The sequence below is a fragment of the Daktulosphaira vitifoliae genome, unplaced genomic scaffold, assembly GCF_025091365.1.
Source record: "Daktulosphaira vitifoliae isolate Bord-2020 unplaced genomic scaffold, ASM2509136v1 Scaffold_3, whole genome shotgun sequence".
Lineage (NCBI taxonomy): Eukaryota > Metazoa > Arthropoda > Insecta > Hemiptera > Phylloxeridae > Daktulosphaira > Daktulosphaira vitifoliae.
The window spans coordinates 27269754-27283765 of record NW_026099574.1 but is presented as its reverse complement, the minus strand read 5'-3'; the positions used below and the strand labels follow the sequence as shown (position 1 = coordinate 27283765).

At 23.9% G+C, this 14012-nt stretch overlaps 2 protein-coding genes and 1 long non-coding RNA gene across 3 annotated transcripts in view; 2 read left to right on the top strand and 1 right to left on the bottom strand.

Annotated features, from left to right (window-relative positions):
• Nucleotides 1–2101: 2101 nt before the first annotated feature.
• LOC126903330 (uncharacterized) lies at nt 2102–4432 on the bottom strand. Its single transcript, XR_007703462.1, has 2 exons — nt 4149–4432; nt 2102–2637 (listed from the first exon to the last, which is right to left on the bottom strand). It is a non-coding gene; the product is annotated as an uncharacterized LOC126903330 (long non-coding RNA).
• A 314-nt stretch (nt 4433–4746) lies between these two features.
• LOC126903315 (cytochrome P450 4C1-like) lies at nt 4747–9982 on the top strand. Its single transcript, XM_050681446.1, has 11 exons — nt 4747–5118; nt 6116–6222; nt 6293–6383; nt 7657–7848; nt 7938–8007; nt 8076–8202; nt 8283–8340; nt 8411–8592; nt 8792–8960; nt 9018–9197; nt 9307–9982. Exons 1-11 carry the CDS (start codon nt 4899–4901, stop codon nt 9477–9479), a joined length of 1569 nt encoding a protein of 522 aa, XP_050537403.1. The 5' UTR covers nt 4747–4898; the 3' UTR covers nt 9480–9982.
• A 3362-nt stretch (nt 9983–13344) lies between these two features.
• LOC126903316 (cytochrome P450 4C1-like) overlaps nt 13345–14012 on the top strand; it is a 31286-nt gene continuing 30618 nt past the window's right edge. Inside the window, exon 1 of the mRNA XM_050681451.1 lies at nt 13345–13570. The gene's annotated coding sequence lies outside the window, so the exon portion shown is untranslated. The remainder of the gene's footprint in view (nt 13571–14012) is intronic.

Sequence of the window (14012 nt, the reverse complement as noted above, 5' to 3'; positions counted from 1 at the left end):
TTATTTAGAGGATGAAAATTTAATAATAGTTTTTGTATCAAAATATTGTGAGTTTCCAACATTTAAATAGATTTAATATAAATCATTGATAATGGTTTTTATCATTATACATTTCTGTACTGCGCTTCTATATCTCACCCAGACCAAAATATATTTCAAGAAATTTTCACTGAGTAGTACTAAAAAAGAAAATAATTCAAAGTATGTTCGAACTGAACTCTCTCAGAAACCAAAAAAGTGTAAACAGTTTACATAACATGAGAATTTTTTCTTATGAAAAATATCTCATCAATTCTGGATACATTGCTAAACTTCATCACTAAGGATTTAGCTAAATTAGTATCGCAATTGGCTTGAAAGTAATCAAAATAATTCTTTAGGTTTTTAGCTACCCTTACACAATTTATAATTTTATTTAGATTCCAAAATTTAAAAAAAAATCATCTAATGCCAATGTTTTTCTAATTATGAAGTTGAAGGGGTTTCAAAGATATTCACAAGAAAGAACCATTAAATGACATCATGAGGGCGCTAATTTATTTTGTTTTAATAATAAATGAGATATACCACACCCAAAGAAAAACCTCGATCTATATAATAAATTCATTGTTCAATTTGATAAATATATCATTACTATTGAATCTATAATATATTTATCAATATGATAATTTTTTTTCTTGTCTTGAACAATAATTATTTATAAGAATAATTATTTTGTTCGTATTAATAAAACATTATCATAAACCCTTGATAAAATTTCTCTATCAAAATTGATTGAGGTTTTTCTTTGGGTGGCACTAACCATTCGCGGCAATGATTTTTTATTATGTGGCACTAAAACCACCTACTTTAAATGTTAAAATCATTATCTGATCTAGGAATAATGTCAAAGGTAATATTAACATAATATATTAAAATTAAAAACATATAACTGTATTAGTAAGTTATAAACAAAATAAAAATATCATAAAAAATGTTATGTGATTATATTTGAAGCTTTATCTATCTCTCTCCCACTATAAAACGTTATATAATGAAATTTTCAAAATTATACAAATGCAATTCAAATAAAAAATACATTAAAGATATATTTATTTATTAATTAATTCATTAACGCTTTTTAATAAGTTACATCAATACAATAAAAAATTTAAAAAATCCACTTATGTAGACTATATTAAAAATTGTAATTTTTGAGAAATTTTATCTGTCCTTAAATCTTAATAGAAATTTTCACCGAATTTGAGGGTTAGGAGTTGAGTATAGTGGCAATAAACACAAAAATAAAATATAATAATAATAATTAAAAAGAACAACATATTACTATAAAATTTAAAATAACTTCTTAGTTTTTATTGAAGCTAAAAGATATATACAGTCCTGGAAAATTATCTATAAATTACATACATAAATGTATGGTCATAATTATTATCATTAAATATTTTATGTTAATAGCAAACAAATTTTGTACAGTATATAAGTTTATGTTATGATATTTATTTTTAAGAATGTAATAATGGCAAAAGTATTAAATAAAATAAAATAAAATTTTAAGGTTTAATAAAAGTGAATTTTAATAATTTACTATGATTTCCACTTTGTTTTCATTATACAAATTGATTCTTTTAATGCTAGCCACTTAAATTCTCTTGAAATAATAATTTTTTTAAAAAATAGATTTTTGATATTTGTTTATTTACAAATTATTTCTTAATTTATCAGTTCTTAATTACATTTTTATTTGTATCTTGTATATTGCATGAGTGTAAACTATTCTAAATGATAACATACTAAAAAATGATTTAATTAAAAAAATGACTAGTCTTTAATAAATTTTTAATTAGTACTTCGAAAGTTTTTAAAATTTTTAAATCTAGGCGAGAGGTTAGGTGCGGTCGAAAAATGTTTAATAGTAAATATTGTTATAACCTGATCACACCTTTGTCTATATTTTAAAATGGTATTATGATCAAAGTTTATATTGTCAAGTAATTTTCTTAATAGATAATTTTTATTTTATAAGCTAATTAAAAATTATGTTGCATTAAAAAAAAATTGACACTCTTATAAGGTATAAGAAGCAAGTTCAATAAGTAATTAATAACTAATAAATTAAGAAGTATATGAAAATAAAAAATACTAAAAATCTTTTTCTTCTTTTTTTTTTTGCCTTAATCCCAACTACTTGAGGTCGGCTACCTTTATCCTAAACGTCCACTTGACACAATCACGCACATCATCTACGCTAAAAAATACCAAAAATAATTTTCTTAATATAATAATTATTTTAAAAATACGAGTGTTTAAAGTAACCTTAAATAAGAATCACTTTGTATAATTGTACAGTTATTTCAGAAAAAAGAAATTTATGAATTTTCAATTTTTTTTAAAAAAATTCAATGTATTTGTAAATGTTTTTTTGGTAATTATTAAACTTTTATTTTGCTTAAATGTGCTATTAAAATATGGTTAATACCGCCTCACTGAGGAAAACTATTTTTTTTTATTAGATGATGTGTTGTCCAATAGATAGAGCTTTCTGTTATCTAAATGAAATCGATTGACGACAAGTATTGTACACAGACATTTAAGACTGAATTAAAGTAACAGCATTGGATACACGTGCTCCCATGACGCCTAAAAAAAACTTATTTTATTTAATGTAAGTACTTGAAAAATTCATCTATCAAATAAAATGAAGGTCATAAATATTACATTTTTACAATAATATATTTTATTATACAGCAGAGCAAGTAGAAATCTCAGGTAGCATAATTGCTAAACACTTTGCAGACCTTTATTCATCTGAACTATGTTTTTTCTTTGGAAACCATTAAAATAAACGAAATGTTGAAAATAGCCAAATTATTTAGTTAAAATAATTAAAAATGTGTAAATAAGTAACATAAATACAATTTTTTTTTACAACCAAGTTTCGTCAAATACAGTGAAAACTCGATAAAGGGAAATAAATTCCGTAATAATTAAAAACATATTATAATATGAGCTTAAAAATAAAAATACTATTTTAATTCTCTACAAGACGGCATAAGGAAGACTGGTCAAGACCATGCTATCATTCGATCATAAGTAATTTGTTAAACAGTTACATAAAAGCAATAAAAATACTCAGAGGGAAAATAATATTCCCTACCACATAGAATTGATGTTTGATTAGATTAATAACAAAAAACTCCCTCAATTTTAGAAATTAAGAAAAACATCTTTAAAAAAAATAAAAATATCAAAAAATACGCACTCTCAAAAAAAATACAGCATTTTAATTCTACATAACATTTTTTATTAAAACACTGATCCTAATGAAATTTTAGTAGTATTAACAAAAGATCTTTTTTTTTATGCTTTCTAAGAATATCTAACTAAAAACTTAAGTATTTGAAGAAGGATTTGAAAGAAACCACCATTTTATCACTATTTTTCATTTTGATATAACCTTTTCAAAAAAAAATTAATCTTAATGGAATTTGAGTAGTGTATACTAAAAAAAATTATGATTTATTTTGATATTTCTTATGTAAAAATCAAATAAAAAACCTATATACAACTAAGGTTTAAAATTAATATTTAACCTTAAGTTAAGATTTTTCACGCATGTAAAAAAAAATTGTTCAGCTCAATTTCTGAAAATATTTTGGAACATCTACCCTATTTTAACTTGTATCAAATTAAATCTCTTGAAATGTATTATAATATTAAAAAAACACTCAATTGTTGTTGAGAAATCGACGCCCAAAGTAAAAAAAAAAGTAATTTAAAAAAATAATAAAACATATTATGAAAAAAAAAATAAGTTATACACTTTAAAGTTATCTTTTTTTAATTAAAATTTGAATTTAACATTTACGCGACCTTGATATATTAATCACAAAACCGAAAATTGTATAATAAATTACTGGCATTTGGGTTGACTATAACAGTCAGCGTTATATTGTTATTATTATCAAGGCTGAGCAATATGACAAATTTATTTAACTTTAAATTCATTTCAATTTTTAAACTTATGATATTTATTTTTTTTTAATTAATCGTTAAAAGTAACTAGAAACAAATTTAACTCAATTTTATATTTTTGTAATGTACTCAAATTTTACTTTATTCAGGTCAAAAAGAAACAAAATTTATCTTACCGATTAAATTAAAAAAATTCCAGCTTATCATTAAGTTTCTTCTCCTTAACCTCCAATAATAATTAGTTTTCAATTTACATCATTTGCCATACATGATTTATTGATCTCCTGAAATATTTTAAATGTAGATACTTAATATTGTCATTTATTTAATCATATTATATAAGACGTTAAGAGATCGTTTCATATCGTTGTTAAAGTTTTTAAAACAAATCAACTTAGCTGATCATAACATTGAAACTAATTGATAAAAAACGTCAGTTATATTTAGGTGCGTAAAATATTATCTCACTCTATTGAGTTTTAGACGTCAAACTCTATATTACGCGTATTGTTTACATTATGCGTATGACCTGAATAAAATTTTTTAATAATTTTTATAAAAAATACGTGTTCAACTACTACTTTATTACGTATACGTTTACTCCGATGATGAACTTAAGATATAATATATATTGATTACAATTTTCGTAATTATATATATACAATGCTTACATGTTACGTATTTATAATAAGGGAACAATGTAAGCTACATATTTTTTAACCACTTCCTTTTTTTTTTTTGTAGTATGAATATAACGATCACATAAGCAATAAATAGCAATTCAAAAAAATCTACTTTATTTGATTTTTTAATTAGTCATTTTAGTTTGCTGACATAAACATTTATTCTAGAACAGTTTTTTTTTAATATTAAGTATTAAAAACGCTATTCTGTGAAATTCATTTTTCTGTCAATACAACGTTGCAATGACCGTGTTAACAGCACTAACAACAAATTTTTACAATTTAAATACAATTTTTTTGTTATTATTTATCTTATTAGTTTTTTTTTGTATGATTTATTATGTTCATGATGATGAACAACAAATTATAAGAAAAAATCAATTATCAAAGTTGCCATGCATTACGAAAAATATATGGGAAAATATTGTATTTTCAATAAAAGTCGCTAGACTAACTCCTAGAGGTAATAAATCTTATTGAATTTGATAATTTAGTATAAAGTCATATAGTATATTATAAAATTAAAGCAAACACTGTATTGAAATTAATATATTAATTATATGTCAAAAAATTTGATTGTTTTATATAAAAAGAATTTGTTCATGAAAAATTAAAAAAAAATCAAGTTTAGTTTGAAACAAAACTTAGAAGTAAAGATTTCTTAATCATTAACAGGTTAATATCGTCCATTATTAGGTCAAGTAGTGTCAGTCTCCCTTTTTCAAATTTATGGGTATGACAGAAATGGATAATAAAAAAGTACTTATTTATACATACTATGTATTATAATTTACAAATAAATTAATTCTATTGAAATTCAAAGCAAAAATTAGGATTCTTCATTTGTATTAATTTAAAAGAAAAGTACATTTGTGTGTCTTCAAAAAAATGTGATATTTATTAAAGTAAAAACACTATTTTACCTATTAACCTATATTATTAACATACATTTTTAATCTATAATGTATTAGAAGGTGTAAGTAATAATTAAACAATATATTACTACTAACTGGAATTGACATAGAACAATCCTAATCTACTGATCACAAGATCATCTAAATAGACATTTTTAATAATATACTAATTTTTTTTTATAACAGGATAATTTACAAAAATTAGATTAAAATATAAGAATTTGTATTAATTAGCCAATCGATAATTAATTATACGTGATTATATATTTATAACCAGCTTAGTATAAATGTTTTCTTTTTAATTACATATTTTAAGCTTAATTTTCTACCTCTACTTAATTTTTCAAACATTAAATTTAAATTTACTTTTATTTCGTCAAATTTAATGAAGTAAATTTTTAGGTAATCAATTTTAGCTTCTTATAAATATATACTCTGAATACATTTTTCTTTTTACTAATAGAATAAAAAATAACAAGCTTAGTTCAGTTAAACATTAAGTTATTAGAATATTAATTATTTTGATGGTTGTTTTAATAATTTCAGAGTATATTCCTTTCTTCTTTGATTTATTCAAAAAACATGGCTCGATTATATACTTTAGGATAATGATGCGAAATTATGTTGCCCTTAATAATCCTAATGATATAATGGTAATACACATTTGAAATATTTAAGACAAGTTTTTCAAAATTCATGTCATTGATATTTTATTAATTACAGGTTCTATTATCAAGCACGAAACATATCACCAAAGGACCCGAATACAAACTACTCGAACCTTGGTTAAACCAAGGACTCTTAACAAGCTCAGGTATAATATATTTATTTATAAATAAAAGTTTGTTATGTTTAATTGTTGTAATTAAGGGATCAATGTTTCAAATCATACTGAGCTCAAAAATTGATAAAGTGAGGTCTGATATTTCCTATTTAGAATAAAAATTATTTTATAAAGTCATTTTTTGCCTAACAAAATATTAAACATTTAACTCTTATAATAATAAATATACTTTCAAGTATTTAAATTAGAAAATAAATTTTCAAATGTAAAAAATAAGTAACAATACAAAGTGCTAATAAAATTATCAATTCAAAGTCATTTTATTTTTATTATTTATATTTAATTCTATTACAATAAAATTCTGGGAAAACGTTTTGAATCATATCATTGGCTTAATCGTCGAAATTTAATTTTTTTTTTTGTGTAATAGTTTTCTTATTTATCTATTTATCCACGACATAACATAAATAGTAAATATAAATTGTATTAATACTTATTACTTTAATATTATATAACGTATTGGGGTTGTAGCAATCGTTGAATTTTAAATTTATCATTCATTACAGTTATGAATGATTACCGTTAACTGCGTGACAAAAAAGTGATAATAACAATTACGAACATCAATATCTTGCGTCCGTCACGAATATCAATGGTTTAGAATGATATATTTATTATTTACTCATTTAATTGATAACAGAATTATAATTATTGTTATTGACCTACGTACCACGATAATACAATGTTTTTAAAATATAAATTGATGAATATTTCTTTGGTCTACCTCTGGGTCTTCTACCTGTTGGTTTGTATTCAATTGACGCCCTTACATCATTTGTTTCCTCTCTTCTCATCGCGTGTTCAAGCCACTGAATTCTTTGATCCTTCACATAGCTTGTTATATAAGGCACTTTGGTAATTTCCCTTATTTCTGCGTTTTTTCTTCTGCGCTATCTTATAGATTCCCAATAAGTTTCAAAATTTATAATAAAGAAACCATAAAATGCTAAATATTGAGAACCATAAAAAGGTATAAAATTTAAGGAGCCATAGAAATACATGAAAAAATAGAAAAGCCATAAAAATGAATTAATCAGGATTTATCAATAATCTGTGAAATTCATTGGCATTTTGTAAGTATGTGGGAAATGATTAAAGTATTAATCTGTATAATACATAGTAAACTTAATACTTTTTATGATTGAATAATAATTATATATCAAATCAATAATTAACGTTGTATTAACATAAAGGAAAAAAAAATTTCTAATATATAAATTATAATATATTTATTTTTTAATAGGTAATAAATGGCGTTCGCGGAGGAAACTTTTGACTCATACATTTCATTTCAAAATATTAGAATCGTACATTTCTATATTTAATAAGCATTCTCAATCTTTAATGAAAAATCTTATTAGTGCATCAGAAAACCATGGACCCATAAAAGATATTAACTCTTTAGTTACACTTTGTGCATTGGACATAGTATGTGGTATGAAAATAATTCTTTTTTTATTTTATATACTTATTATTATTCACATCATAATACTAAATTTTTATAATTTTTTAAAATCAAAATAGAAACCATAATGGGTGTCAATATACAGTCACAAGAAGGAAAATCAAAGGATTATGTAAAAGCTGTTATAAGGTAATCAACTATAAAAATAATACAAAATATGAAGAAATATTTTATATTTTTATATTATTTTGTATTAGTGTAAGTAGCTTATCAATTGATCGAATAGCTAAATTCTGGCTGTGGAATGAAAAAATTTTTAACCTTAGTAAAAATGGAAGAGACTTTCATAAATCACTGAAAATATTGCATGACTTTACTGAAAATGTAATTTTCTCATAACTGTGTATGATTAAAATTAATTTAATAAAAATACATGTGTAATTTATGATTATATATATAAATAGGTTATAAAAGAAAAACGAGAAAAACTGGATTCAAAAAAAAATTTAGTCAATGAAAATGGTTTGAAAGTGCTTTAATAATATACTTTCCTATATTAAAAATAATATTAATAGTCGGTATTTATTTTTAGGGACAAAAAAAATTTATTCGTTTTTAGAGCTCTTAATTGACGTTTCTAAAGAAAATCCAGATATTATGACTGATAAAGATATTCGTGAAGAAGTTGATACGTTTCTATTTGAAGGGCACGATACCTCGTCTATTGTTTTAACAATGACATTAATACACTTAGGATTAAATCAATATATACAAGTTAATACTCAGATTATCTAATAAAATGTTTATTTATGAAACTAAACTTTTTTTTGTATGGGAATTTTAGAATAAAAAATCCAATTTAATATATAAGTTTTAAATTATATTAGTTGTAAATTGTACATTACTACATTATTTCTTTCCTGTTGCCACAACATCATACTGTGTATTTAATGTAATATTATTATTTTATTAGCAAAACGTTAGAGATGAACTTAATGCAATTTTTGGGAATAGTGATCGAGAGGCTAGATTAGAAGATCTGAAAAGTATGACTTACTTAGAAAGAGTTATTAAAGAAACGATGAGATTGTATCCTAGCGTGACTGCTATCTCAAGAAAATTAAAACAACCTCTTTACCTTGGTACGTCGAATTCATTAATTAGTTTACATCTCTATTATTTACATTAATTTTGCTTAGAAAAATATACAATTCCTGCAAATACCTATATAGCAATTTCGCCACATATGCTACACCGTACTGAATCAATTTACCCAAATCCAGAAGAATTTAATCCTGATAGATTTATTCCAGACCAATGCCTTGCACGACATCCCTATGCTTACATACCATTTAGCGCAGGGCCTAGGAATTGTATAGGTAAGTGGTTTATAATATAGTTCGTTTAAAAGTCAATAAATTTAAAGTATCTCTTTTTGATACAGTTTATCATTTCTATTATATTATATATTTTTAAACAATATTTCAGGTCAAAAATTTGCGATGAATCAAATTAAATGTGTGGTATCAACAATTTTAAGGCATATTAAGTTAGAAACTCTAGGATCACAAAATGATCTCATAATTAGTACTCGGTTAATTATGAAAGCTAAAGTACCAGATTTAAAAATAACATCTTTAAATAATAATAATAATTATTAGTTTCATATTTAACGCAAAAGTAATTTATTTTGAAAATGCAAAAAAAAAATATATATATATTTTAAACGTTTTTTGAAATTAAAATTTTTAATATGCATAATGATGCTTAGTATTTTTTAATTGATAAATTTACTTTTTTCATAGTAAATTTCTTAATTTCTTATTTATATTTGTTGTATATATGAATGTAAGTATTATGTTAATGTATTTAACAATAATAAATAATTAAATTATGAGCTGAGGTTAAAAGAATGGCCAGACTGCAAAAATGAATGCAATGATTGTGTTGATAACTAAATTAATATGAACAATTACTATTATTAAATTATAAAATACTTTTTAGCTTGTAAAAACATTATTTTTCATTTTTTTACGTTGTTAACTTGTATGTTAAAAATTATAGCTCTCATTATTTTATGTTGTAAAATTTGTTTGTTTAAGTTAAACTAAACAATATACATTTAATATATGTATGTAATACATTTTATTAATATAATTCATAGTTAATTAAAGGTAATAAAATTTATTTATTTATAATTAATAGTTGCGTACTTTAGCGCAACTATAGTTTTAGTTATAAATACTAAAATTATTTTTCAATAATATAATATTGTTATTATTTTTTATTATAACCGCATTAAATTCCATCTCTTTTGTAATTGAAAGGCTCTGTGCAAACACAAGATATTTCCATTTTTCTTTTCAAAATTACATTTTGATGTTCTAAATAAAGAAAAATTCATTAAAATTCATTTTAAGTTTGAAATCATAAAAACTCATAATTATGAGTAAAAATTATAATTTTTTTCCAATTGTTTATTGGTTATTAACTTGATTTTTGCTTCTTCTAAAAATTATAGAATTTTAACAAATAATTATTCAAATAAGAACTTCTTTCTGACTAAATATTAAATATAAAAATAAATATAATATGAAATGTACTCTTAAGGGCCTCTATTTACGATACTCAATCATGGGGGATAAGAAAAAAATTATTTTTTTTTTTTACTTTTATTAAATAAATCAATCTGTATATAAAATTTGTAACTTTTTTTTTTGTTGACTTATTCAATTACATTGCATTAATAGTGTTAAAATTAAGTCACACATTGGTAACACCTCGATTAGTTTTAGTTAAAGCTGTACACAAGTTATAGTTTTATTGTTATTGTTAATTTGTTAAATCAATAGGTCTCGGTTCCATTTACGTTTAAGTCTCCGTGGTGGGTTATCAGGTAATGTAGTGGTGTACATTTTTTTAATTAAAGGGTTTATGTTAATAGTAATTTTTGAGTGAAATCTAGTATAGCGTAAAACTTTAAGTTCTTTGACAGTTTTGTTGTTTAAATATTTGTAAAAGTTAGTTTTTATTTGCTATATACTACGGCGCACCAGTTAACACTCGTAATGTTATATTTTGAAAGGATTGTATTGGTCGAGTGTTAGATGGTTCAGCTGGTCCTCATAACTAAATACCATAAGACCAGACTGGTGTGATTATTGACTGAAAAATAAGTAATTTTGTTTCAAAACGTAATTTATATTTTAGTAATTGACGAAAAATATGAAGTGTGCTATTGGCATTTTTTCTTTTGTCTTTCAGGTGAGGTCCCTACATCAATCGTTTGTCCAAAATTATGCCTAGGTACTTAGTTTCATTGTAAATTATATCAATGAATTCAATTAAAAACAAACAAAACCTTTCAATTAAAGTTATTCCAGAACTTTTCATAGTAATTAGGTAATAAGTATAACTCTGAATAATATCTCGATTGTTTTTTTTAACTAACTAAATGATCTAATTTACGTTCATTGCTACCATCATTTTTGGGGATGGGTACAATTATTTGATAGTTGAATAATTTTTCTTGTAATTTTTATTGCTTCGTGCATATGGTCTAAGTATACTTTGAGATACACCAAAAGCTTCATCAGCAACTATTACAAACAGTAATGGATTTCATTAGATTTAACTAGGGTGTCGATAATGATACAAAGGGTTCATTATTTTCAAGTTTTTTGAAATATATACTTTTTTAAGACTGTACATCACAATACTTTCCTTGAGCTCCTACATTAATAAAAGTAAAACAATGATTTGAATTACAAATAGTTACAAAAACTATTGAACAGAAATGTAAGTAATTTTAAAAATTTCATTCACTCAGGTTGGTTTGAGTAAGCAAATTGTTTACCGTCCAAAGCGCCGATGCAATTTGCAAAGTTAGAATCGATTTCAAAACCCAAATGAATTTCTTTACACTTTTTCTGATCCGACCAAGGCATAACTTCAGATTTAAGTTCCCATAATTCATCGCGTACATTTTATACTATTTTACTAATAGTACATAGTCCTATTCTATAGTAGTAATGAAAGTCTGTGAATGAGTTATCCGATACTAAGTATCTACAAATTAAAGCTAATTAAATAGTATGGATGTATTTATTAAAAATAAAAAGATAGTAAGATTTATGAATAATTACAAATACTGCTAAGTGGGTCAAGATATTGTGTTTTTATAACAATAATTTCAAAAAGTGAATTGTCCAATTACTTTATTTTTTTAAGAAGAATAAAAAAAATACTAAAAATTACTTTTATAAACCCTTAATATATTGCTATAAACAAAATATCCGTGATTATTTTGATCATTGTCATAATTTTTATAATTATTATGTAGTTATAAAATTAGGTGCTTAAATAATTGATTTTAAGTAATATTTATTACTTACTTAAATGTAATTCACACCCTCCTGCCGACGAAGTAGGTACGCAAAAGTTACTATTTACGGTTAGCCCATTTTCTAATTTTGGAAGTAGTTTATTAAATAATTTTTTCGACATTCTGAAATTATTCTCTTTTCGTAGTCTCTTAATTCAGAAAAAAAACGTTATTTGAAAATGATAACGTTCTAGACGTAATAATAAATGGAATAGCAGTTACTCCAAACGTGGTTGTAGGTAAAAATTTTTTAACTCTGATCCAACAAATGATCACAAACTACCAAGTATCTGCATTGATTAGAATCTAGTAGATTACAAAATTATAGATAAAGTAATACTCTATGGAAATTTTTTTGATAAATCTTATCTTTAATCTGTTTCTTTTTTTATAATTTAGTAGTTACAATAAGTAATTTATTTGTTTTTGTTAATTTGTTATTTGCGTTCTCTAAATAATAGTAATAAAAATATGACTAGGCAGGAATTGTTTTTAATTTAAAATAAAATAAATTTTACATTGTTTATAATTTATATTTATTTAAAAAAATATTTATAACTTATTTGTTATTAGTATTTAGGTATAAATTATTTTTTCTTAATAGCTTAAAGGTTGAAAATTAAATCAGTTTATGTTCACATCATTATTTTATTTATTTTTCACAATATGAAAAATTCATCCCGTTAGTGATGATGAAAGTAATTTTTTTTTTTTTAATTATAGGCACTATCCATTTTTTATAATACTGTAATAATTAGTATACTTTATACAAAAACAATTTGTTTTTAACCAATCAATGGTAAAATTTTGGACTTGTAAGATTTATAGAATGGGATTCTGTCTAAGGAGGAGTTGAGGGAAACCCCTCCCCTCACAAACTTTTCATGGGAAACAAATTATGGAAAATGATACAAGGGCCCAAAATTGTTGGCCCCTCCAATAAACATTTTCTGGCTACGTGTCTGATCAGGTGAATCCAGATGTTGAATACACATCAATATATTGTCGAGAAATTGTGTTGTGATTATTTATGCTATCATTGTGCTACATCGAGTTGTTATAGGTTTTTTCTCTATATCTGCGTTGTCGCCGCTATCTTGGCGCATTTTAGTTATAAGCTCTGTGGCGCTCGCCAGCCAGTAGTTTTTGTATTTTTTTTGTTATAAAAGTAAAATATCATCATTGCGATTATCACACCCTTGTGCGCTCAGTATATCGCCGTTGGGTCTATATATTTTCTGAGATACATCACAGACCGTTCGCAGCATATTGTACACGTTGGTCAGCTACTTGCATTCGACTTCAATTTATCCTTTCAATATTCAACACTGTCATTAGCCGATAAGTGTGATGCTTGTTCATCTATTTGTAAGACTTACTAATATTTATAATTTATGATTTGTTTATATCAGCGCCATTGTGGCATTAGTATTAAGTATCCCTCTATCCTCATTAGTGTATAGAAGATTTATGATTCATGTATAATACATTTAATAGTTATAATTATATATTGTAAAATTCATTCTACATTCATTCAAACAGTCCACTCACCTTATTTCTTAATCTTGACATAGTCAAAGACTTAAGACAAAATAAAACCACGAACGTTAACGAACCTGCGTGAATACCACCGGGCGCTACGTTTATTCACAACAATCGCCTATTTTATAATTATTTTTGAAATGTGTTTTCTTTTAAACGTGTCTTTAGGCTGCAAAATCAACATACCTTTTCTATGTTGGACATTCATTTTGAAAATTTATAGAATACACTACAGCAAAACACACGGTGAAGTGTGAAACAAAAAAAA